The 25,022-nt window shown below is 37.3% G+C and overlaps 1 protein-coding gene and 1 non-coding gene across 13 annotated transcripts in view; both read left to right on the top strand.

Annotated features, from left to right (window-relative positions):
• The window catches only part of LOC127807166 (uncharacterized), a 145,401-nt gene that overhangs the window by 102,292 nt on the left and 18,087 nt on the right, over positions 1-25,022 (top strand). For 8 of the 12 annotated variants that reach the window (XR_008024612.1, XR_008024617.1, XR_008024619.1 and 5 more), the window contains 2 exons: positions 21,013-21,070; positions 21,449-21,510. Coding sequence is in view for 1 of the 12 variants with exons in the window: in XM_052344825.1 (XP_052200785.1) it covers positions 21,013-21,049; positions 21,449-21,510 (99 nt within the window). In the remaining 11 variants the exon portion in view is untranslated. Of the gene's footprint in view, positions 1-21,012; positions 21,071-21,448; positions 21,511-23,968; positions 24,082-25,022 lie in introns of those variants that run through there. The other 4 variants (XR_008024611.1, XR_008024618.1, XR_008024610.1 and 1 more) reach the window with 4 other exon arrangements.
• LOC127809018 (small nucleolar RNA snoR118) lies at positions 23,993-24,079 on the top strand. Its single transcript, XR_008025028.1, has one exon. It is a non-coding gene; the product is annotated as a small nucleolar RNA snoR118 (small nucleolar RNA).

Raw genomic sequence — 25,022 nt, 5'->3', positions numbered from 1 at the left:
CGTAAAAGGAGCCAAACAGCATCAAAACATTAAGTTAATTCTAATTTCTTTGCATGGTTTGTTAGATAATTTAATAAGGAGCGCGTGGCTTCAAACGGAGGTCAAATCGAAGTCCGGACGAGGGAGAACGGGCCAAAAAACCACAAGAGGTCAAAGTTGGAGGGACGGCGCGTGCAGCTCACGCGCCACCTAACTGCCGCGAGTGCAGTGCGTGGGGCTCCTTCCCCCAGCGCGTGAGGGCGCGTGAGGGGCCCCCTTGGCCCCAAATTTTGTAGTCTTGGTCCTTAAATTTTTCCCTAGGACCCCATGTAAAAATATTTTAGATTTGACTTACGAAAGTATGTTATTTTTGCAGAAAAGCATTCCCGAACCCCGTGAACAGTAATTTAACACTTCCAAACCAGCGAGGTGAGTGTTTCTTGCATCCTTTTGCTACATCCCGATCATTTTGGCTTCATTGGGTGTGGGTGTTGGCTTACATATCATGCATTTGTGGCTTACATGTCATATTTTCCCTTGGTTATGCATATTTTTTCTGCTTTGTCATATATCATGTTCATGTTGGTGACTGTGGCTAGTTGTTGGGCCATCATGGAAGAACTCGTGCTCTTACGGTGAGCCAAGGGGTGACTATGATGACCGCGGGGGTGATTGCAACACCTTAGCATTGCTACCACAGGGGTGGATTTCATAATGACCTTATTGCATCTGCACGCATGCACTTCATTGTTTGATTCACTCACTTAGATATTAATATCTAACTTGGGTTGATGCCTCTGGAACGTTCCACGGTCCAAGTATTTCAAAGGTACCAGGTGTTTCAGGTTCCAGATCAAAGTGTGGGCAAGGAGGTGGAGCTTCGCTAGCTTTGGGATTTGGGTTTTATTATGTACCCGTGTAATTGTACAACGGTGATGTATTGTGAATAGCAGCTAGGATGCTCAAGGTTGTAAAGGGTGTGTGTGGGTATTCTACAATTGTACCTGCTATGATGTGTTATGTTGTGTTTTATGGAGTATTGAAGGTTGTATGCATTTCCTGTACATATAAAGGAAAATCTAGTGGAAACCCCTTTTATTTAGTTTTGGTTAAGCTTTCAGGTTCGATCCAACGCTTCCGTTGGTAAGGGTTTCCATGACGCCCATAGGTGATGTCTGCTTATATTCCATGTTGATGTGTATTTGGAAAAGTGGGGCGTTACATCGAGTGTGCAAGTTCAATTCCAAGAAAGTACTTCAACCTTCCTAATGCTTTGATCTCAAATTCCTTGGCCAAACATTGACCTAACAATTGCTTTTCTCTATTATCATCCCCAGTCACTATTATGTCATCAAGATACACAAGAAGAGCTGTAACTCCCCCTAATGGAGAGTGTTTAATGAATAGTGTGTGATCTCCTTGGCTTTGTTTGTACCCCATAGCCAACATAACTCTTGCAAATCCTCCAAATCATGCTCATGGTGATTGTTTAAGACCGTACAAAGCCTTTTTCAATTTGCACACTGTATGATCAGCCAAGTTCTTCCCATAACCTGGTGGAACTTCCATATAAATTTTTTCTTCTAGCTCTCCATGTAAGAATGCATTCTTGACATCAAATTGTTGCAATTCCCAGCCATAATTAGTAGCTAGTGATAGCAATACCCTAACAGTGTTCATTTTCGCGACCAGGGAAAAAGTCTCTAGATAATCAATTCCATAAGTCTGACTGTGTCCTTTGTCTACCAATCGTGTCTTGTATCTTTGAATTGACCCATCTGCCCTGTACTTCATCGTATACACCCACTTGCAATCCACTGGTTTCTTTCCCGCTGGTAATCTCCCCAGTTCCCAAGTTTTGTTCTTTTCCAATGCCTCCATCTCCACATTCATAGCTTGTTTCCATTTTTCATTAGACAATGCCTCGGACAAGGTAGTAGGAATGGTGATAGTATTAAGACTTACAAGGAAGGCTTGGTGATGTGGTGAGAAGTTTTTAAATGATAAGAAGTGTGCAAGGGGGTATAGAGGTCACTTTGTACACTCTCTGGTTCCTTTTCTGATGGCAATTGGAAGGTCCTAGTCATTACTATCGTCCTGAACTTCAGTTTCAAGTTGTAATATAGAGTCAGAAATTGTTACCTCATTCAAGGAATCTGGGTTGGACTCTTGGACTTGCATAGGTTCAGGAATAACCGCCTTCTTTCTCACAAACACCTGGCCAAATCTCATATCTCCAAGAGCAGCATCTCCAGGAGCAGAATCAAGTTGTTCTTGTGGTTCATGTGGTATTTCTGGCATAGGTTCAGGAACAGGCTGTTCAAGCATAGGGTCAAATGAGTTCCTGGGCATATGGTGGGGAGATGATGAACTAGAAGGAATCGAATCGAGCAAAAAACTTTCCTTGTCTTCACTAATTGAATTCTCCCCCGAAAGAGAAGGATGGGAGAAATACGATGCATGTTCATTGAATGTGACATCCATCAAGACATAGAACCGTTTGGATGGAGGGTGATAACACTTATACCCTTTTTGACTAGAAGAATAGTCCACAAAGACACATTTGAGAGCCCTAAGATCTAATTTTCCCCTGTTTGGACTATGCACATGGACAAAGGACACACACTCAAAAACACGAGGAACAAGGTGAGAGGTAGTGGTGAGGGTTGGATAAAATGTGGAAAGGACATCCATAGGATTCTTGAAACCCAAGACCCGAGAAGGCAACCTATTAATGAGATGAGTGGCTCCAAGAACTGCTTCCCCCCAGAAAACCTTAAGCATATTGGTCTGAAACAATAGAGCTCGAGTTTTTTCAAGGAGGTGACCATTCTTCCTTTCTGCAACTCCGTTTTGTTGTGGGGTATTCACACAAGAGGATTTGTGAATGATTCCTTCTTTCTGAAAATAGGGAGTAGGAATGTGGTTGAAATAATCCCTAGCATTATCTGATTGGAACCTTTTGATAGTAACCCCAAATTGAGTTTGAATCATGGAGCAAAAATTGGGAAGAACTATACTAACATCAGACTTATGTTTGAGTAGAAAAATCCAAGTGACTCGAGTACAATCATCAATAAAAGAAACAAACCATTGTGCTCCAGACACATTAGAAACAGTAGATGGACTCCAAATATCACTGTGAACCAGGTAGAAAGGAATAGGACTTCTTTTATTGCTAATTGGAAAAGGAACACGTCTGTGTTTGGAAAATTCACACACCTCACAATAAAAATTTTCAGCAACTAAATTGGTAAATAAGGAAGGAAACATAAGAGCAATAATCCTAAATGATGGATGTCCTAGTCGAGAATGGAGAAGCTGAATTCTTTCTCTATTAGAGGGAACACATTCTGATATGAAGGCATGGGATAAACTGCCCTTGGTCATGTTCAATTGACTAGGTGTCTCAAGATAGTAGAGGCCATTCCGTTCCCTAGCACGTCCAATCATCCTCCCTGAATCCTTGTCCTGAAATACACAATAACTGCTGTGAAAAACAACATTACAACATAAATCTTAGGTGAGTTTTTGTATAGAGACAAGATTAGTGGACAATTTAGGAACATGTAGGACATTTCTCAAGGTTACTGCTGGGCTTATTTTGACATCCCCTACTCCAGCTATAGTGGCTAAGGAGCCATTGGCTATGGCTATTTTCTGATTGCTTGGACAAGGAGTATAGGTGGAGAAACATTGGGATGAGTGGGTCATATGATCGGTAGCTCTTGAGTCCATAACCCAAGAGTTGTTAAAGACTACACTCGAGGCATTTAATCCAAAGGAAAATAGAAGCTCACCTGAATATGCCAAAGAGCAAGTACCTGAAGGCTTTTCAAGACTTCTAATAAGGGATCTCACCCTCTCAATCTCCTCTTGGTTGAGACTACTCGGCTCTTGTGATGCTGATTCGCCTTGTGGTACTGCAGCCATGTGAGCTTGTCCATTGTTCCGAGGTTGATCCCCTCCTTTTAGTCCCCATTCACGGCTTGAAGGCTTACCATGAAGTTTCCAGCACCTTTCTCGTGTATGCCGAGGCTTCTTACAGTAAGTGCACCACAATCCATCACGGTTTTGGGCTTTCAATTGACCATTCTTTCCTCCTTCAAAGGTTGTTCCTTTCTCCGTGTTTATGTCTGATCCTTTACCACTAGCCACCATAGCCGAACTATCAGTGGTTTGTGGTTCAAGCATGACCCCTCTTCTACTTTCTTCTCCTCGGACTAGAGCTTCAACTTCATTAAAACATGGGACCTCCAGCTTTCCAAGGATTTGTATCCTTACCTGGTCAAATTCTGGATTAAGTCCAACCAGAAAATCATAAACCCTATCTTGTTCAATGAAGTTCTTTAAGACCACTACATCTTGAGAACACTCGGTCTTTATCACTCGGTAGTGGTCCAATTCCTGGCGTAAGGCTTTCAGTTGATTTGCATATTCTGTGACTGTTCTATTACCTTGTTTAGCAGCCATAGTTTTCACCTTGACTTCATATACTTGAGCTGCATCCCTAGCCTTGGAGTAAGTTTGCTACATTGCATCCCATATATCCTTGGCAGTGGCTAAGAACATACATGTATCACTGATTTCAAGTATCATAGAATTCCATAACCATGCCATGATCATGGAGTCCTCTTCATCCCATGCTTCAAACTTGGGATCTGTGGGTTTTAGGGCCTGTACCAGTAAGATGAGCAATTTTTCCCTTTCCTTTCAGCACAGTCTGGATGAGTTGAGACCACTTAAGATAGTTCTTTCCATCTAACCTGTAGGCAGCATGAATACTCTGCAATTCTCCAGATTGTTGAGACTGGACTTCCTCTTCCGATTGGGCTGTAACAGTTGTTGTCCCAAGTGTTGTTTCCCCAACGTCTGACATCTTCCTCAACTAGCCTCCTATGCGACTAAGGCTGTTTCACGAAGGAGCTGGATTTGGTGGTAGCATCAATAATGATCGTTGGCCGCAGTAGCAACACTTCCGCAATCAGAATACCTTAGATCCAACAGTGGCAAACTCGAGCAGAGGCTGCCGCGATCTGGAAGGCAGCCGTCGAAAGTGTCGAACAGTGACAGCGAGGATGGCAGCACAGGCGTTGACTGCGACGGTGAAGGCGGATCTCTCAATCTGGGCAGCTATGATGACATACTTCTCGATCTGGGCCTTTTATGAACTGGCGATGAAGGCCAGTAAGGGAAGAAAGAAATCGCACTAGAGGCGATGGTAAAAAACCCTAGGTGATGAAGGTAATTAGGGCCAGCAAATCCTAGAAAACTTGCTCTGATACCATGTGAAAAATAGAGGAATAATTGTATTTCTTCACACTTTCAATGATACATAGAGGTTAGCTATAGATACATAAATTTCTAACAATAAGAGAAAGCTATATGAGATCCCATAATTTGTGGAATCTCTTAATAGAATAGGAAACCAACTAAATCAGCCTAATTGATCATAAAATCCTTCCTAAAATAGCTAATATAGAATCCTTCCTAAAATGTGTAATGCCCCACTTTTCTTTTTCCAAGATGTGCACATACAAAGATGCATGATGACGCTAGCAACCACATGGTAATCAAAGGGCGTTTATGGAAGTCTTTGCTAACGGAAGCAAAGGATCGAACCTAAAAGCTTTATAAAACCATAAGCTAGATATTTAAGGCTTCCATTATATGCTTTTAACACAAAAACCACCTGAAAAGCCATAATACAACTTGGAAATCTATGGATCATTTAGGCTCCCTTTTACAACAAGTAAAACTCACACTAAAGTCACAGTACAACGCTTTGCAATTAAAACGTGAAGAAGCTAGCTATCCAAGAACCACTTCCTTTCCTTTCCTCTGACTTGATTCCAGGGCACCTGTCATGACTAACCCACCTGGAACGTTGAATGTTCCAGGGGTATGAGACACCCAAGTTAGATAGTTATATCTAAGTGAGTGCAACAAGAAGAGATAGCATGCATGTAATGAGATATGCAAAATGATATGGAACCGCCTGTGTGGTAGTGACGCCGAGGTGTTGCAATCACCCCCGCTGATCAATCATGTTCTCACATCTCCATGATTTTTCACCAGTCTAACATGAGATCCTGACTTCAGCTAGCCACACACACCAAGTGATGCATGACAAAGAAAGAGAAATGCTTGGTTTAAAGGAAAGTCATGCTTATGCAAGTAATCACCCTTACCCATGTAAAGACAAAATGTTCGGTATGTATCATAAAGATGCAAGAAGCACTCACCTTGCTGGTTCGGAAGCTCTAAGGTATTGTTCACAGGGTTCGGGAAAGCTTTTCTGCAAAAATAACATAACTTCGAAACTCAAACCTAAAATATTTTTATATGGGATCCTAGGAAAAAATTTAAGGACAAAGTATGCAAAATTTGGGGCCAAAGGGGCCCCTCACGCGCTGGGGGAAGGAGCCCCACGCGCTCCACTCGCGACAGTCAGGTGGCGCGTGAGCTGCACGCACCGCCCCTCCAGCTTTGACGTCTTGAGGTTTTTCGGCCCGTTCTCCCTCGTCCAGACTCCGATTTGACTTCCGTTTGAACCCACGCGACCCTTATTCAATTATCTATCGAACTATGGAAAGAAATTAGAATTACCTTGCTGTCTTGACACTGTTTAACTCATTTTGCGGTGGCGGTCCAACTTTTCCGACGAAGTGTTTTACCACTCTATTTTTGGGCAAAGTTTCTCCTCTCAACTCACCTCCTCTTTTCCTCTTGATTAATTGTGAGATTTTCCCTTCCAAGGCCTTGGTATTTATAGGCATTTATGGCCAATCCAAGAATGCCATGTGTCACTTAGATAAGGTTGTAATCATTGCTTCTCGTAGGATTGCGCCCCGTGTCCCTTGAAATTTGTGTCATTTCTCCCCCTTGCGACATGTGTCCTTTGAAACATGTGCCACCACATGTTAATTAGTTTTTTCAAGATTCCTCATGATTATGTCTCCTAACTAAGTTAGCTTATTTGGTTCCTTTAACTAACTAGTCACAAGATATTTTTAACTTCTTACAAATAACTCTTTAGCCCAAAAACTTCTTTGTACTTATATCCCTTGGGCCCTAGAACTCCTTAAACTTCTCCAAAATACCTTAGATGATGCCCCCTTGCGATAGTTTCCATGATTTTTCGGAAAACCCTTCATTCGTTCCTCGGCGATTATCTCGGAACTTCACATGTATCCTTCGATTTCCAAGGGAATGTTTTATTTCTTGAACAACAATGCCTAGGAAAACTTCGGGTATTACAAAATGGCTAGCTATACACAGTTTTTTCCACACTAATGAATCTAATGAAGTCTTTTTTACTTAAGTAGGGTTTATGCTAGGGGCTCACTATGGCAGTTTGCCTCAGCCTTTTGAATCACAATCTCAATCTTCCTTGTCTTCCTATCATGGAGAACCTTCCTGGTTTGTTGATTCTAGAGCAACAAATCATATTACTTCGAGCCTTAATAATTTGTCTCTACATTCTCCATACAATGGTGTTGATAAAGTTGTCATTGGTAATGGTAGGAGACTTCTTATTTCTAATGTTGGTCTTAGTGAGTTATATACTCAAACCAATCCTACTTCCATAATTTCTTTGTCTAATGTTTTTCATGTTCCTCATATGAAGAAGAATCTTATTGGTGTTTCTCAGCTTAATGGAGATAATAATGTTGTTGTTGAGTTTCATTTTGATTCTTGTTTGGTTAAGGATAAAGATTCAAGGCTGGTGCTACTTTGAGGACTCCTTAAAGATGGACTTTATCTATTGGCTCTAGCATTTAATCATGTTGTGTCCAAGGCTCTTCTATCTGTCAAACCGAAAGCTTTTGTCACCAATGTTTTTGCTTCTTTGAATAAATGTAAACGATAGGGTTCATTTTCTCATAACTTGTCTTCTAGTGTCAATGTAGCACAAACTATCAATGTATGTCAGTAATGGCATGCCAGATTGGGGCATCCTTCATTCCACGTACTGCAATTCATTTTGAATAAAATTCACATTCCTTGTTCAAATTATGCTCTTTCCTTTTGTGACTCTTGTAAAATTGGGAAATTACATCTGCTCCTTTTACTAATTGTCAAATTACAACAAAGAAGACGAATTGACAATGTTCTAAAACGCGCTAGGCGCTAATCGGACGCTAGACGGGGGCCTAATGCCTAGGCTGCCTAGGAAAACTGCTGTTTTTTTTTTTTTTTAAACTTTTATTTAATTTGATGTTATTTTCAGGCAAATTAAAGTTGAAAAGACAAGTGAAATAATCGAATTAAGACTAAGAAGACAAACTGTTGTAGATCAGTTACGGGTTCAAGAAGACAGAAGCAACAATAATGTAACATAAACCTGCAATGCATTATGTGTAAACTGTGTTAGCTCACAAGTTTGTCCAACAATTAAAAGGCAACAAAGTAAAATTATTTAAATAAAATTCATATTATCCCAAATGCACATACATACCATATCCAAAGAATCTAATTATCTAATTGGACTTATTCTTCTCCATTTTCTTCCAACACACGATCTTCATCGGACTCAAAATAAAATTCATTGATTTCTTGCTCATCTTCTTCTTCTGATTAAAAATCATCTTCATGAAGCTCTCTCACCCGAGAACTTCTTTGAGGTTGAAGCATCTCATCTGCTCCAGATGCTTCACCAACCACTTCTCAAGTGAGCCCCGTACCAGGCTCAACTTCACAGCGGAAAGAGATGACGGTTGTAGCGGCAATGGCGAGGGGGGAAAAGTAAGGAGAATTGGGAATTAGGATTTTTTCTAAACACTATTGAAGTATCACGTCAAGAGGGAAGAGGGGATTTCTTTGGGGATTTTATTAATTAGGCCAAACGGTGCCATTTTGTAGTTTGCCCAAAATGAGGCCTGTGAAAAAAAAATTAGGTGACCAATTAGTGTAATGCCCGAAAACTTTTATGGGCTTAAGTATAAATTTTATTGGGGCATAAGTGTAATTTTTCAAAGTATTGGGGTAAAAGTATAATTTTTGGGAACTTGAGGACTTGAGGGCAAGGGGCCAAAGTGTTAGAAAGTGAAGGAGGAAGGACCAAAATGCGAACTTGCAGTGTGAACACTGCAAAAACCGATAGCCACAGTGCGGCTGCCGGCCATGGGCTTCAAATCGCCAGTCAGAGAGGAGGGCCAGCCATCATAGCCTAAGGGATAAGTATAAGGCCGTGGGGCGACCTGATTGGTTGGAGAAACGGTCGAAAACAACTATAAATAGTCAAGGTTGAGGCCGAGGGTTTATCAAGTTTCAGTGGCAAAATCCGAGAGTTTTGGGAGAAATTGAGAGACTTTGATAGTGGGTTTTTAAACCGAGAACCCTAATCTCTCAAGAATCACTTAAAACCTCGATGAATTCAAACAATATTCAAGACAGAAATTAAACAATACAAATAAAATTGAAAAATGAAGAAGACCAAACCAGATTGCAGCACATACGATATACCCTGGTTCATGCCATTTACATGGCACTACATCCAGCAATCCAAGAAGCAACCAATCCACTAGAAACGTATGAGAAACTAGTACAAGAATACCCCTCTTTCACCTCACCTTGCCTCTCGAATACAATACTTTAAATGAAGACAACAAGAACTACAACTCACAGCTCTTTCTCTCGCCTCTCACTGTATCCAAACACAAGGAATGAAAGATACAATTGATTGAATTATAGGACTGACCTCCGCACCCTTCTATTTATAGACTAGAGGGGCAGAACTACCTAAGGATATATAACTAACTTATAAAAGTCAAAACTACCCTTAGAAATTACAATTAGTTACATTTAAATCCTATTAACTAACTGCCGCCAAATCATATCATATTTCTTCCTAATTCTCCCATAAATCCAACATTCTATTACTTTGGGCAAAACAGTAACAAATCTCCACCATTTTGCTCTAAATAATCCTGGAACTTCAGCCTTCTAACTCTGCTCACTCCACCATTTTGCTCTAAATAATCCTGGAACTTCAGCCTTCTAACTCTGCTCACTTCTTGAATAACCTAAAAACATATCAATCAAAACACATCAAACTGTAACAGCATTAAGCAATGAAGTAACTTGGACATTCGAACAGCCTTAGTGAAAATATCTACAGCATTTTCACTTCCAGCAACTTTTATAAGCTCTACCTCCTCCTTCTCAAGGACTTCTCTTATAAAATGATATCTAATGTCAATGTGTTTTGTTCTTTCGTGATGACTCTGATTTTTGGCCAAATGAATGGCACTTTGACTATCACACTTTAAAATAACCCTCATATCATATCCTAGGAGTTCACTAATCAAACCTTTCAGCCACAAAAATTCTTTAATAGCCTCTATTACAGCTATGTACTCAGATTCTGTAGTTGATAGAGCTACAACTGGTTGAAGGTTGGATTTTCAGCTAATTGTAGATTTCCACAATTGAAATACATAACCAGTTGTTGATCTTCTCCTATCTAAATCTGAAGCATAATCTGCATCAGAATATCCTATAATGTTTGTCCTTTTAAAGTCATCAACTCCACCATAAATCAAAACCTTGTTCATTGACCCCTTTAAATATCTAAATACCCATTTTACTGCTGTCCAATGTTCCTTCCCCGGATTTGCCATAAATCTACTTATCACACTCATGGCATGTGCTAAATCCGGCCTAGAACACACCATTGCATACATAAGGCTGCCAACACCATTAGAGTAAGGGATTCTCTTCATTTCTGATAGGTTCTTTTCATCTGTTGGAGTTTGGGCATGAGAAAGTTTAAAATGTTGAGCAAATGGTATATTTACTACTTTTGCATCTAACATATGAAATTTTCTCATAATTTTCTCTAAGTAGGCTTTCTAGGATAGCTGAAGAGATTTATTATGCCTATCTCTATGAATTTTCATTCCTAAAATCTTCTTGGCTTCTCCAAGTTCTTTCATCTCAAAGGCCGACTTAAGTTTAAGTTTTAAACTTTGAATTTCAGTTGCTGAGTGACTTGCTATAAGCATGTCATCTACATACAGCAAGAGATAAATTGCTATTTTAGTGGAAATATGCCTAAGATAGACACAACAATCAAAAGAACTTCTTATAAACCCTTGACTTACCATAAAAGAATCGAATTTCTTGTACCACTGCCTAGGGGACTACTTTAGTCCATATAAGGACTTCCTCAACAAGCAAACCTTGTCTTCTTTACCCCTAACTTCAAAACCTCTAGGCTGATCCATTAGAATTTCTTCCTCTAATTCGCCATAAAGGAATGCTGTGGTAACATCCATTTGCTCTAGGTAAAGGTCTAGATGGGCTGTCATAGCTAGCAGAATTCTTATAAAAGTGTGCCTTACAACTAGTGAAAACACTTCATTAAAATCAATTCCTGCTACTTAGGTAAAACCCCTAGCTACTAACCTAGCTTTGTACCTAGGTTTAAGGCTATCTTCAGCTCCTCCTTTTACCTTAAACAACCACCCTACAACCTACAATCCTTTTTCCCAAAGGTCTATCCACTAACACCCATGTTTCATTCTTTCTTTAAGGATTTCATCTCAGCTTCCATGGCTTCCTACCATTTCTGAGCTTCCTTTGAACTTACAGCTTCTTCATAGGTTTGTGGTTCTTCTCCTGCTATTTCTTTTGCACTTAATAGTGCATATGCTACCAGATCCGAGAACCCATATCTCACTGGAGGCCTACTTATTCTTCTCTGTCTATCTTTGCTTACATTATATCTATCTCAAACTGGATCTCCTATTGTACTAGATGAACCAGCACTATCCATGTGCTGATCTTCATCATAACTTGATAAATTTCTAACTTCTATAGATCTATCAAGACTATCTTGGCTTGAGGATTCTTCACCAGCACTTGGTTGTTCCTGGAAAGGTTCTAGAAGAGAAGTGAAAACAGTAACATCATCCTGGTGCTGCTATTCAAAATTTACGGCTTTGGCTTTCCCTTCCCTATCCTCGTTTTTCTTCTCTAGATCAAGAAAAGAATTTTCATTAAAGTTTACATCTCTACATATCATGGTTTTAGGCATATCTTTTTCTAAATTCCACAACTTATACCCCTTAACCCCTAAAGGATAACCAATAAACACACACTTCTTAGCCCTAGGCTCTAATTTTCCTTGTTTTATATGTGCATAAGCTATACACCCAAATACCCTAAGGTGATCTAGGTTTGGCTTATGATTATACCACATTTCATAAGGAGTCTTAAACTCTAAGGCTGATGAAGGTGACTGACTGCTACGCTACCCTGCACATTTATTTATCAAAACTACAATCAAATTCATCAGACGTCAATCCTTTTATTAAAGCAGGTGTAGGGCGATTATACTCGCCAGTGTGCGAGTGTGCGTGTAGTACAATTTTAAATTTATATTTCGGTGAGTCCGAGTCGATTCACAGAGAGATTATTTATGGATAAAAATAAAAATCACTGAATATTTGATTTTAAGAGGTGATTGAGATGATCTAAAGGAAAGGATTAAAACTAAATTAATACTGAATTTAAGCAGCTTGGGTCAAGACAATTTTAGTGCCAAAACCAATTAATTCCCGATTTAATAGAAAATATCAGTAATATTCTTCTGATTTAAGTTTTGCAGATCTGTCAGTAATTTTAGTTCAAGATAATGATAATTCTTGTTTAAGCAATCTCCATACGTGGCATGAAAATTCTAGGTTAAGTAATTATCATAAATTGAATTATATTCCACAGACAGATTTTATAGATACAAATTAATCATTTGGGTTTGGGTATGAAAACATTTCCATGTCTAGCAATCTCCATACGTGGCATGAAAATTCTAAGTTAGACTTATGCTCCAATCCAAACTCAAAGATACACCATACGCACACTACTCGAATTAAATCAGATTAATATTACAAATTTGAAGCGCAACTTTATTTGGGAATCATTGGCGTTGGACACTGTCCTTGCCTTAACCCAAGATTGGATTTAGCTACTCATCTTCATTTTGAAAATAAATTGGCAGGAATTTAAATGACAAAAATTAAATGATAGTATTTAAAAGACAATTTTTTAACCGACCATATAGGCCGTATATAATTGAAAGACAATAATTGAAAGACAATTTTTTAACCGACCATATAGGCTGTACATAATTGAAAGACAATTTTTTAACTGACCATATAGGCGGTATATAATTAAAAGACAATATTTAAAGACAATATTCAACCGACCATATAGGCGGTGTATAATTAAAAAGACAATATGAATAACATAATACAACTATGTGAAAACAAAAGTTGAAGATTTGAGAGAGAAATTCTAAGAACAAAACTATATAGAAACTAAAGTGAAAAATTTGAGAGAGAAATCTTAAGAATACAACTATACTTTCATTATAAAAAAATTGAATTGTTACAAATGCATTCCAAGTGCTCTATTTATAGGGTAAAAGATGCAATAGAGACCACTCAATTATATAATTTAATAATACAAAATATCTAAAGAAAAACAAAATAACTAATTTAAAAATACAAAGATAAATAAAATATCTAATTACTTAAAAAGTCCGGGCCAAAGTGTAGTTCTTGAAACTTTATGACTTGATGTAAGCGGTGACATCATTCCAACCCATGATGTAAGCGATGACATCATTCCAACCCATGATGTAAGCGATGATGTCATTCCAACCCATGATGTAAGCAATTATATCATTCCGACCCATGATGTAAGCAATGATGTCATCAATTTGTGAGACTTGGGCTTTTCATATTTTTGGGCTTGGGCCTTCCTTGTTTTGGGCCTTCCTTGTTTTGGGCTTAGGGCTGGGCCTTTCTTGTTTTGGGCTTGGGCCTTCCTTGTATTGAGCTTGGGCCTTCCTTCAATTTAAACCATTTTAAGATCAAAATAAGGGTGAAATTATAATAAAATTTTTACAAAATTGATTACTAATCAGTGACCTATTTATTAAATAGGCTGTTGTAACAACAGCCTCTCCCCAAAATGCTTTTGAAAGCCTAGCATGGAATAACATACATTTTACCCTCTCAAGGAGGGTCCTATTCATACGCTTGGCCAGGCCATTTTTCTTAGGATTTCCAGGGGCAATAAGGTGTCTTAAGATGCCATTCTCATTACACAATTGGGTAAATTCCTTATTACAAAATTCTAAGCCATTATTAGTCCTAATGACTTTTAATTTTCCACCTTTTTTTATTTTCAATCATGATTTTCCAAGTTTTAAAAGCATCAAATGTGTTATCTTTTGTTTTTAACACAGAAACCCAAACCATTCTTGAGTAGTCATCCATAATAGAAAGAAAGTACCTAGCTCCACCATGAGTTGGAGTTTGACTAGGGCCCCATAAGTCCGAATGGACATATTCTAATGGACCTTTAGTGATATGTAATGCCTTCTTAGGGGATTTTGCTTTCACAGATTTTTCATAGATGCAAGTTTCACATGTATCTAAATCTGTCATTTTTCCAGAACCTAAGATCCCTTGGTTAACTAATTCTTTAAGCCCTTGGATACTTATATGAGCCATCCTAAAATGCCATAGTTTTGATAGTTCATAGGTCTTTTCTTCCCCTTATAGCTGCATCTCCACATATTGTGGAAGCTATCATAACAAATATTCCATTTTTAAGGACTGTCTTCATACATATAAGTGAACCTCTAGCTACTTTAAGAATATCCCCACAGCCACTATAACTGTAGCCATTCTTAGCTAGTTCTCCTAAGGAGATCAGATTCCTTTTAAGTTCTGGGACATACCTTACAGATGTTAAAGTTCTAATTAACCCATCAAACATCTTAAGCTTAATATCCCCAATCCCCCTTATCCCACACTCTTGGTTATTTCCGAGTAAAACCTTCCCCCCACTTATGTCTTTATAATTCAAGAACCATTCTATGTGAGGTGACATATGGAAAGAACATCCGGAATCTATCCGAATGTCTTGAAACCACAAGAACATCCGAACTATCATAGTCTAACTCACAAGTTGAGTTTGAAAACTTTGATTTACCTTTATTAGAAAAATCCTGCTTTCTTTTATGACAATTTTTCTTTATATGCCCTTCCTCATGGCAATGAAAACATCTAAATGTTTTCTTGCCATTTCTGGACTTCGATCTAGACTTTCCTTTAGCCTTAGGGTCTTTCTTTTCAGATCTATACCTAGTTGAAAGGGCATCACCAGCAATTTTATTTGATTCTACTTTTTGTTGTAAATCTTTAGAATTAAGGGCACCTATAACATTTTCTAAAGATATGGTATCTCTTCCATGCTTTAAAATGTCTACAAAATGTTCATATGACTTAGGCAATGAATGCAACAGAATTAGGGCTTTATCTTCTTCTTCATATGATATACTTAAGTTTTCTAAATCAAGACACTATTTGTTAAATTCATCAAATATGATTTTGAAGCTTTTGCCCTTCTTGCATTTTGAAAGTAAAAAATTTTGCTTTTAGATATAGCCTACTCGAAAGAGATTTAGTCATATATAAGCTTTCTAGTTTGGCCCACAAATTCTCGGCAGTTTCCATTTTAGACACTTCTCTTAGGATTTTATCTCCTAAACTCAAGATTAGGGTGTTGAAAGCTCTTTCACAGATTTCTTACCTACGATTATTGGCTTCTAATCTTTGCTCAGCAATTGCGGTTTCTGGGAAAGGTTTTTGGGGGTGCTAAAGCTTCCTTTAACCCTAAATTTCCCACCAAGGCTTTCATCTTAATCCTCCAAAGTCCAAAATCATTTGTGCCATCAAATTTTTCAATATCATATCGGGCAACAGGGGTCGCAGAAGCCATAGTAGACAACTCTTCTATAGGTTTCTAAAGATTCTATAGGTTTCTTGATTAAATGACCTAAAGCTCTGATACCAAATTGTTAAACCGAGAACTCTAATCTCTCAAGAATCACTTAAAACCTCGCCAAATCCAAACAACATTCTAGACAGAAAGTAAATAATACAAATAAACAACAACAACATATCCAGCCTTTATCCCACTATGTGGGGTCGGCTACATGAATTCTACTCTTCCATGTATTTCTGTCTTTTGTCTTTTGTCATATCCTCATTTATTCAAGCACACGTTTTGAGGGTAGAGCACGCATACTGAGGAAGCCTAAGAAGCTAAATCAAGGTGAGTGGTTTATCCCGACAATTTATACATGATATGTTTGCCTAAATGAGTATGGAATTTACAAGTGATTTGCCAAGTTTTTTATGCGCATCTTGTTAAACTATGCATATCCATTTTATATTGCATCGGTAATGGTGATATTGCATCGAGATTGATAATATTGGCATATCGATAATTGTGTCATCTATGTTGACCATGGTAGGATGGGATGTTACCCTAGTAGCGTAGTTACATTTCCCCAAGTGTGCTTTGCCAGAAAGTCGCAGAGTCTCCCATGCCCGGGATGGATTTTCCCTAGAGTGAGAATTGCTAGGATGACTGCCTAGACTTCTGCGTCGGGGCTAGAATGCTGGTGAAAGCTATGCTAGGGTGTCAGGTGTCGATTTATTCATGTCTTTACATCATTCATTCATGAAATTTATTTTAACCCTCATTTGGAAGATTTATTTTTTAATTTGGATTTTGTCCCTGGAATATTCCACGTTCCAGGTGAATCAAGTAGTAGAAAGGGAAAAGGAGTAGCTGAATCATAATTTAGTTTCAATTCATGTTATTCCCTATGTTTAAAGCATAGTGTTATATGTTATTTCTCTTATCAAATATTGTAACTTATTGGCTGTTAAGAACAATAGTGTATATTTGTTGTTTATATGAAATTACGATATCTTTCAGGTTTCGATTCTAACTTCTGCAAATGTTTAAGTTACCATTCCTTAGCTTATCATATGGAATGTTGTATGTGTATATGTATAGGGATTTTATATTGAGGAATTTGTGGAAAAAGAAATAGAAATCTCGGGAATAACAGTGCCTCGGGGAAGGGCGAGTCGTTACAACTAGGCGCCACCTAAGCGTCGATTGGCTCGAATTTGTTGCGGCCAAGGGCCGCGTAACGCCTTGACCGCCTTTTTGAACATTGAGAATTGGTTGATTTTGATTTGTGGGGTCCTTCTCCTGTTGTCTCTACTGAAGGATATAGGTATTATATCATTTTTATTGATGCCTATACTAGGTATACATGGCTATATCCATTGAAACTCAAATTTAATGCATTAACCACCTTTATAACCTTTCATAAATTTGTTGAATTATAGTATTAGTCCGAACTTAAGACTCTCCAAACTGATAATGGTGGAGTGTAAAGCATTTTTGCCTTACCTTCATAACCATAGCATTCAGCTTTGGTTTATTTGTCCTTTTACGCACCAACAAAATGGTGTAGTTGAAAGAAAACATCGATATATAGCTGAGATGAGTCTTACATTATTAGCCTATGCTTATATGCTCTTGAAGTTTTGGGTAGAAGTATTTCAAACTTCTGTCTACATCATAAATTTGTTACCGGCCTCACCTCTCAAGTTTCACTCTTCTTTTGAATTACTTTACCACAAACAACCTATCTGCTGCTTCAACCTTTGGATGTGCTTGTTTTCCTTATCTTCGACTCTATAACAAGCACAAGTTTGATTTTCATTCTACCAAATGTGTTTCTTGGCTATAGTCATGTTCAGGCTGGATAAAGTGTTTACATACATCAGGTAAAGTATATGTTTCTAGACATGTGCAATTTAACCCGGATGAGTACCCCTTTCCTGTTCTATTTTCAACTCCTTCTTGCTCTTCTTCTCATCTCAAGTCAGCTTCCAATAGTCCTTCCATTACATTTCTTCATTCTCTTCCTTCATTCTCCTTTAGTTCTTCTTCTCCTCAAGTAGCACAGCCCTTTATTCCTACCTTATCTCTTTCTTTTTCTGCTGGCACTTCTTCTTGTACTTCTAACTTGGCTGCTACCTCTGCTCAGTAGTCAGTTCAAACCATTTTACCCAAACATAAAGCTGCTCCAGCTCCCTCTATTCAACCTATGGTCACAATGTCTAAGTTTAAGTTGCTTGTTGTCACCTCTCCTCACGCTTTAGTGAGTACCCTAGAACCTAATTCATTTCATGAGGCTCTCTTAGATTCTCATTGGGTTAGAGCTATGAACGAGGAGTTTTCTATATTGCAACGTAATAATGTATGGGAACTTGTTTCTTTTTCTCCTGATATGAATCTTATTGGCTACAAGTGGGTGTTTAGAGTCAAATATAACTCTGTTGGGTCTGTTCTCAAGCATAAAGCCTGATTAGTGGCTAAAAGTTTGCTTCTCATGTTTGCAGACTGAAAAAGTCTCTTTATGATCTTAAACAAGCTTCTTGAGCTTCGTACACAAAACTGTGGACTGGTTTGCAGGATTGGGGTTTTACGAGGGTTGTTTTTTATGCTTCTCTTTTTATTAAAAAGACATCTCAATATGTGTTGTTCATTTTGGTATATGTTGATGATATTCTTATTACAGGCTCAGATTCTACAGCTCTTCAGACTTGCATTTGTGATTTGGATACTCATTTTGCTCTCAAAACACTAGGATCCGTAAATTACTTCCTAGGGCTTGAAGCTTATGGAGATACCAATGGCATATATCTCACCCAATCCAAGTATACCTTAGATCTGTTGAAAAAGGCAATAATGCAAGATTGTAAGCCCTGTGCTACACCTATGAATTTGGGAGTTTCTTTGATTGATAAAGGTAACTTATTTTTTGATCCATCCCTCTATAGAACCATCATTGGTTCTCTCCAATATTTGACATATACTCGACCAGACATAGCTTTTGTGCTGAGTAAGTTGAGTCAATTTTTGTCCTCTCCAAAACTACAACATTGATTAGCTTGCAAACGGTTGCTTTGGTATCTTAAGGGAATTGTGTGTCTAGACTTCTTGTTTGCTCCTTCTCCTAGTGATTTGTCTTTAACCATTTACACAGATGCGTATCATTCTGGCTATAAGGTCACTAGGGGTCTACTAGTGGGTTGTGTGTCTTTCTCGGCAAGAATTTGTTGGTTTGGGGCTGAAGGAAACAGTTTATGGTGGCCAAATCTATTGGAAAAGCTGAGTATAGAGCTGTAGCACAGGGGGTGATTGAGGTTTTGTGGCTCAAGCCTCTGTTTTATTAGTTAGGTTATCCATGTGTTCATACTCGATTATATGGTGTGATAACCTAGCATCCAATAGCATAGTTGAAAATCCAGTATTTCATTCCCGCACTAAGCACATTGAGATTGATGTGCATTTTGTTTGGGAGAAGGTAGAAAATGGTGAGGTTGAAATTAGATATGTCCCTACTCTTCATCAGGTGGTTGACATTTTCACCAAGGGATTGTCAAGGGACATGTTTTTATTCTTATGTGACAAGCTTGGTGTCAAGTTATCACCTGTGGATCGTAGTCCTGTTGCCATTCCAGACAGCCTAAAGCTTAAGTCTTCTTCCTTTCCCATGGAGTCTAATTTGAGGGGAAATGGAGAAGAAAATAATGTTTGATTGGCTGTCGTGTATTTCCTTGTGTTGTGTTACGATTGCATTGTATTGCTTTAACTGTAATTGCTATGTTTTCTGTTGTATTGTTATAAGCAAGGAATTGATTAGTTAGGCAGTTAGCTGAGTATAAATACTGAACTATACCTTCATTTATGTGCGTTCAGTTTATTTTAGTAAAATCTTTTCAGCGAGATGTCCTTTTCTTCTCTCTCGTGTTTTCTTTCTTTACACCTTGAAGCAAGCTCTTGCTTCAAAAATCACTGCCTTCTTTAGCCCCGGTTGTTTCCTTGCCTATTCCAACATTGAAATGCTGATTTGTCAGTCTGATCTCTGCCAAGCAATTGCTCTATATGATCTATCTTGTACTCCTTTAAAGCTATGTTCATATACAAGTTAAGCTTGAATCTAGAATATATTTCAATATGTTTGCCCAACAGTGTAAATCTTTATTTATTGAGCGGTCCCATGGACAACACAACATAGCCAAGTCAAACAGGCCCTTAGTCGTCAACACTTGCGTCTACTTCTATGGCTACCTTCTCTTTTTCTTTCACACACACACTAACGGTGCCTTGGATGTGTTTATTGTAGTATACAAGGAAATAGCATTTTCATACGTATATACATTGGAGATGTTTATTGGTAGAGGCATTTGAGGACTAATGGGAATAAATCATTGATGATATGATCCAAGAGGTTTGGGATCTGAGGGCATCTGAATATGATTGATGTTATTTGTGGCTTTAATATTTAGATTTGTTTTTTCTCACTGAAAATTCATGATCTTATCATTTATATCTAAGTGTCTTGTGAAAAAGCCTAATTATTTGAAGAACATTGAATATTAGTGACTAATGATATATGCATTAGGCTCTGGGTAGTTTATATAGTGCTTTAATGATGGCTTTGCAGCCTTGAAAGCTTGATCTGGTTCTTGTATGCTGCTCTTTCTCTCGGTTGCAGTGGTTTTATGCATATTTCAATGCACAATTTACAAGTTTCTTTTTTGAGTTAATTGTCCTTATTTCATTTGTATGGCTGTGTAATGGCTTCTTAGATTAAACATTGGGTTTAAGCATTTAAGCATTTGATTAAGACAGTCTTTGATTTAGAGGTTGGAGCTAAAGCCGAAACAAACACCAGACTTTGGGCTAGCCTAAATAGTGACTATATCTATTAACTTTGACAGATCAGTCAGTTATAGGACCCAGATTGAGTTGTCATCTCCGGGCTCCAACAGTAAGACTTGGCTACATGGTGGTTATTGGGTATAATCATTTGCTTTAGAAGTTTGACTTAATCCATTACTTAATGGTACTAGTTAGTTGTCCTTTTTTTCATATTAAGAATTATAAATCTCTGGGAGTGCTTTACTTCTTGAGGAAAATTAAAATTTCCAAATTTTATGTTAATTTAAATACATATACATATGCGTGTGTATATGCATATGCTACTTGTTTGAATGATGTGCTGATTGTTTACTCATTGTTCTTTTATAAAATATTGTGAAAATAATGGCACTTTGTTGGCCACCTTTCCAGGTACACGGGACAAAAGTTTGGCATTCTTGGGCTCAACGTAAAATTACTAGTTGAATTGGTATTTTATGAACTGGTGGTTCTATGTTGTTGGCTATAGAATTGTTAATTTCACTAGTTATTTTTTCTCACTGTTTAGCACAAACACTTTGAAATTTCTAAGTGTTAACAATTAAAGATTTCATCTAAAATTGCAACTAAGATTAAAAAAGTTGACAAGTGATTAATTCTTGAAAGAATACAATTGAGACGTGGTCTTGTCTATTTGTAGGTTTTAACCCCATGTATTAGATTGTAGAATATCAATGTTGGATAACCTATTATAAAATTACTTTCTCATAATGAAATTTCACATTGAAATCTTGTAAGTTGCTAATGCCAATAAATAAACAATGGATAATGTTAACCATTGAGCAATGTTTTTTTTTTGTTAACACAGGTGTCAGAACTTGTGCCCCACTATTCCTAGGAGATGTGGGCCTCACCCCAACCCACTTCCAGGTAAATCATGGTTTAATCTCCACATAATGGCTTTAGCAGATTTCAAACCTATGACTACAGGCATGTCCATCACCTGCCCTTGCCACTGGAGCCACCCATGGGGTGTTAAAAGTTATTAATATTTTCAAATTGTTAACTGAAGAAGATGCGGAGCAATGGTTAAGATGCAATCAATGCATCTAGTGGTTAGCTTTGCCCATAAACAAGATACTGATATTTATGTTGATTTAATCGATATAAATGTTGAGTTGATTGGGCAAAACACTCAATTTTCAATGCTTTGGTTTTAACAATCATTGTTAAAACCAAATCATGAGAAAATTGGGCATTTCTCCCAATTGTCCTATCATTTTGGTCTATAAAATTGACAAGTTTATCATTATTCAATAAAATAGGGTTTTTTTTGGATACAAGATAAGGTGCATTTAATACACATCTTTACTAATATACAACTAATCAGGCAAAGAATTGAGGTGTACTAAATATATTTTAATTAATATGACTCAATTATGTGGCTTCACTTCATTAATCATGTTATATTAATTAAGGTATATTATGTGCACTTCTATCATGTGTCATAAATAGTGCTCTATCTTAGTTATATTCACTTAAGAATAAAAGCAAGGGTTTTTTTATATCTTGTACCCTAAGGGCAAAGGGTAACTTGTATGAAATTTATATATTTTTATCAAGTTATATTAATGTGTTATTTTTAGGTCCCAAACACCTTTCAAGTAAGGGTGAATTTCACCCCTTTGGCACATGTACTCGGGGTGTTTTTTTGCAATGGTAGTCTTTGTCCATTTTGTGGATGCTGTATGAAACCGCTCTTGAATGAAGGTTCTAAGTCGAGTTAATTGATAAGGTGGCAAAATAGAGTTTAAGATTTTTAATATTTTGATATGAATTCTATTTTCATAACTATTTATTAGAAAATTATTTTTTATAAAAAGGTATTATTTTATGGATATCTACCTTTAATTGTTTAAGCAGTGTTTTTGTTTTCTCATTATTGTTTAGATATTCGTATTTTTCAAACCATTCTTTGTTCATCATAGTTGTTGCTGCATTATCTTCTTTCTCAGTAGTATATTGGCACTTCTTTTACTTATTACTACTATTTTTTTCAATAGTAGCATTTACTTTTATTTTGTTTTAAATATACAATCTTGTCATTTTCTGTCAACTTCTCCTATTAAAATTGATTGCATGACATGTTAGAGAGGGACTTTCTGATGTGGGATGCTTGCTAAAGTGGAGAGGGAGAGAGAGAGAGAGAGAGATTGGTAGAGGTAGATGAGGGAGGAGGGGTGGGGGAGTGAATGGCCAAATCTATTTTCTCAGTTTTGGCCTACATAGAGTGAGGGAAATGAGGCTGTGAGAGAGAGAGGGGGGGAGGAAGGAAGAGGGACTGTGGGAGGATGAAATTTGTATATGAAATTTTATAAAAATATTATTTGTCTTGTATTTTTGCATTTTCAATCAAACTTATAGACCCCTTAATAGGAACTGAGAGACTCACTATTAGTGTACTAAAACTCTTATATTTGGCTCGCTAGTGCCTGTTAATTTTAGTACTGGTTTCATTTGTTTGGTAAGTGAATTTCTCTATATTTAATTTTAGATTTGCGCCTCAAAGGTTGAGCAAAATGAGAGGATGCTGATTTATGGCAAGAAAGTACTAACAAAACTGTTGAAGCTTAGGTTTTTTTTTTTTTGGTAATCGGCCCTTGCTATAATGGTGCAAAAGCATGTGTCAAAATTGATAATGTTAGTGATTTTTATGGACTATTGTTCTGGGGTTTTCTTTGTCACACTTTCACAAATAATATGAAGGTTAACTCTTAATCTACAGTGTGTTGGACAAAGAAAGTAACGGCTATGCAAAATAGCAGCCCTAAATACATTTGCCGTTTGCCCTAGCCCTAAATACATTTGAGTCTCTAGCTCTGGTTGTTTCTTCAGTTGTTCTCCAATTGAAATGCTGATTTGTTAGTACACTCGCCGTTAAGCTCTTACTCTGTATGATCTATCTTTTACTCTTCAATTTACATTTATGTACGGATTAAGTCTGACTCCAGTATATATCTCGGTTTGTTTCCCCATGGACAACAGAGAATAGTATAACAAATCAAAACGGTCCTTAGTTGTCAACACGTGCCTTTACTTCTATGACCACGTTCTCTTTTTCCCTCATTTCGTACACAGATATGCACTCACTAACAAATAGCATTCTACTACATATACATGCACATAGTTCTGTCATGGACTGGTAAAGGCGATTAATGACTTATGGGGATAAATGGTTGATGATTTGATCAAAAGAAGTGTGGGATTTGAAGGCCTCCAGATATGATTGATTTTCTTTGTGTGGCCAAATTTAGAATAGTTGTTTCTCCAATTTGTGATTCATGATTTTATCATCTTACATCTATGAATGTCTTGTGAAAAAGCGTAGGTACATATAGAAGATTGGATATTAGTCAATGATGATATATGCACTAGGCTCTGAGTAGTTCATATACTGCTTTAATGGTGAATATCCAGCCTAGAAAGCTATATCTGGTTCTTGTAAGTTTGCTGACTTGAACTTGCATTAATTGGGTTGCCATTTAATTATTTTTCAACTTTATTCACTGTTGCCGTTCGCATCATACGGTTAAGCTGTTCTCTCTATGTGGCAGTGCTTTGATGTATATTTCTTGGCATAATTTACTTGGACCTCCTTTGCTAATTAATTTCCCTTGTTTCATTAATTATCATTGGGTTTAATCATTTAACCGTTGATTGTTTGATTAAGACGGTACAATGTATATGCAGCTTGTTTTGACAATTTTCTTATTCATAACAAACAGAAAAATCAGCTGAATAAAACACTTTACTCGAGTAACTTAGAAGCAGTTTAGGGGAGGGAAGCTTGATTTTGTTGATCTCATGAATGGGATATTTATACAAGAAGTATTTTATGAAAGAATTTAAAAAACATAAGAAGATAAAGTATGTTAGTTACAACAGATCTTATCTTTTGAGAATGCCTTCCTCCTTTTTTTTTAAAGAATTTTTATCTCTTGATTCTAATCTCCAACCAATGTTGATCATAAGATAAGTGATCAACATTTATATTTTGAATCCTTATATTTTTATTCTTGATATTTCAAATAATTCAAAATTTTCAGCACTCCCCCTCAAGTTGGCATAGAGATATCATCCATGGCAAGCTTGTTTACTAGGCCATCGAATTGATTTTTGTGTAAACCTTTGGTCAGAATGTCTGTAACCTGATTAGTAATTTGTATATAAGGCATGAAGATCATCCTATTGTTCATGATCTCAACATGATCATCTCCAATTTGTATATTAGTAGTTTTTCTTTTAATTTCAGGATCTCAACATGATCATCTCCAGTTATCATTATACCATCTACATACACGATTGGAATAACAACTTTACCTTTTTTGGTATGTTTGTAGAACATAGCGTAGTCAACTTGGCTTTAGGAGAATCCATCTCTT

Source organism: Diospyros lotus, chromosome 8 (genome assembly GCF_014633365.1).
Source record: "Diospyros lotus cultivar Yz01 chromosome 8, ASM1463336v1, whole genome shotgun sequence".
In the NCBI taxonomy this organism is placed as follows: Eukaryota; Viridiplantae; Streptophyta; class Magnoliopsida; order Ericales; family Ebenaceae; genus Diospyros; species Diospyros lotus.
The sequence above is the reverse complement of the archived record's forward strand: the minus strand, read 5'-3'. Positions and strand labels throughout refer to the sequence as shown.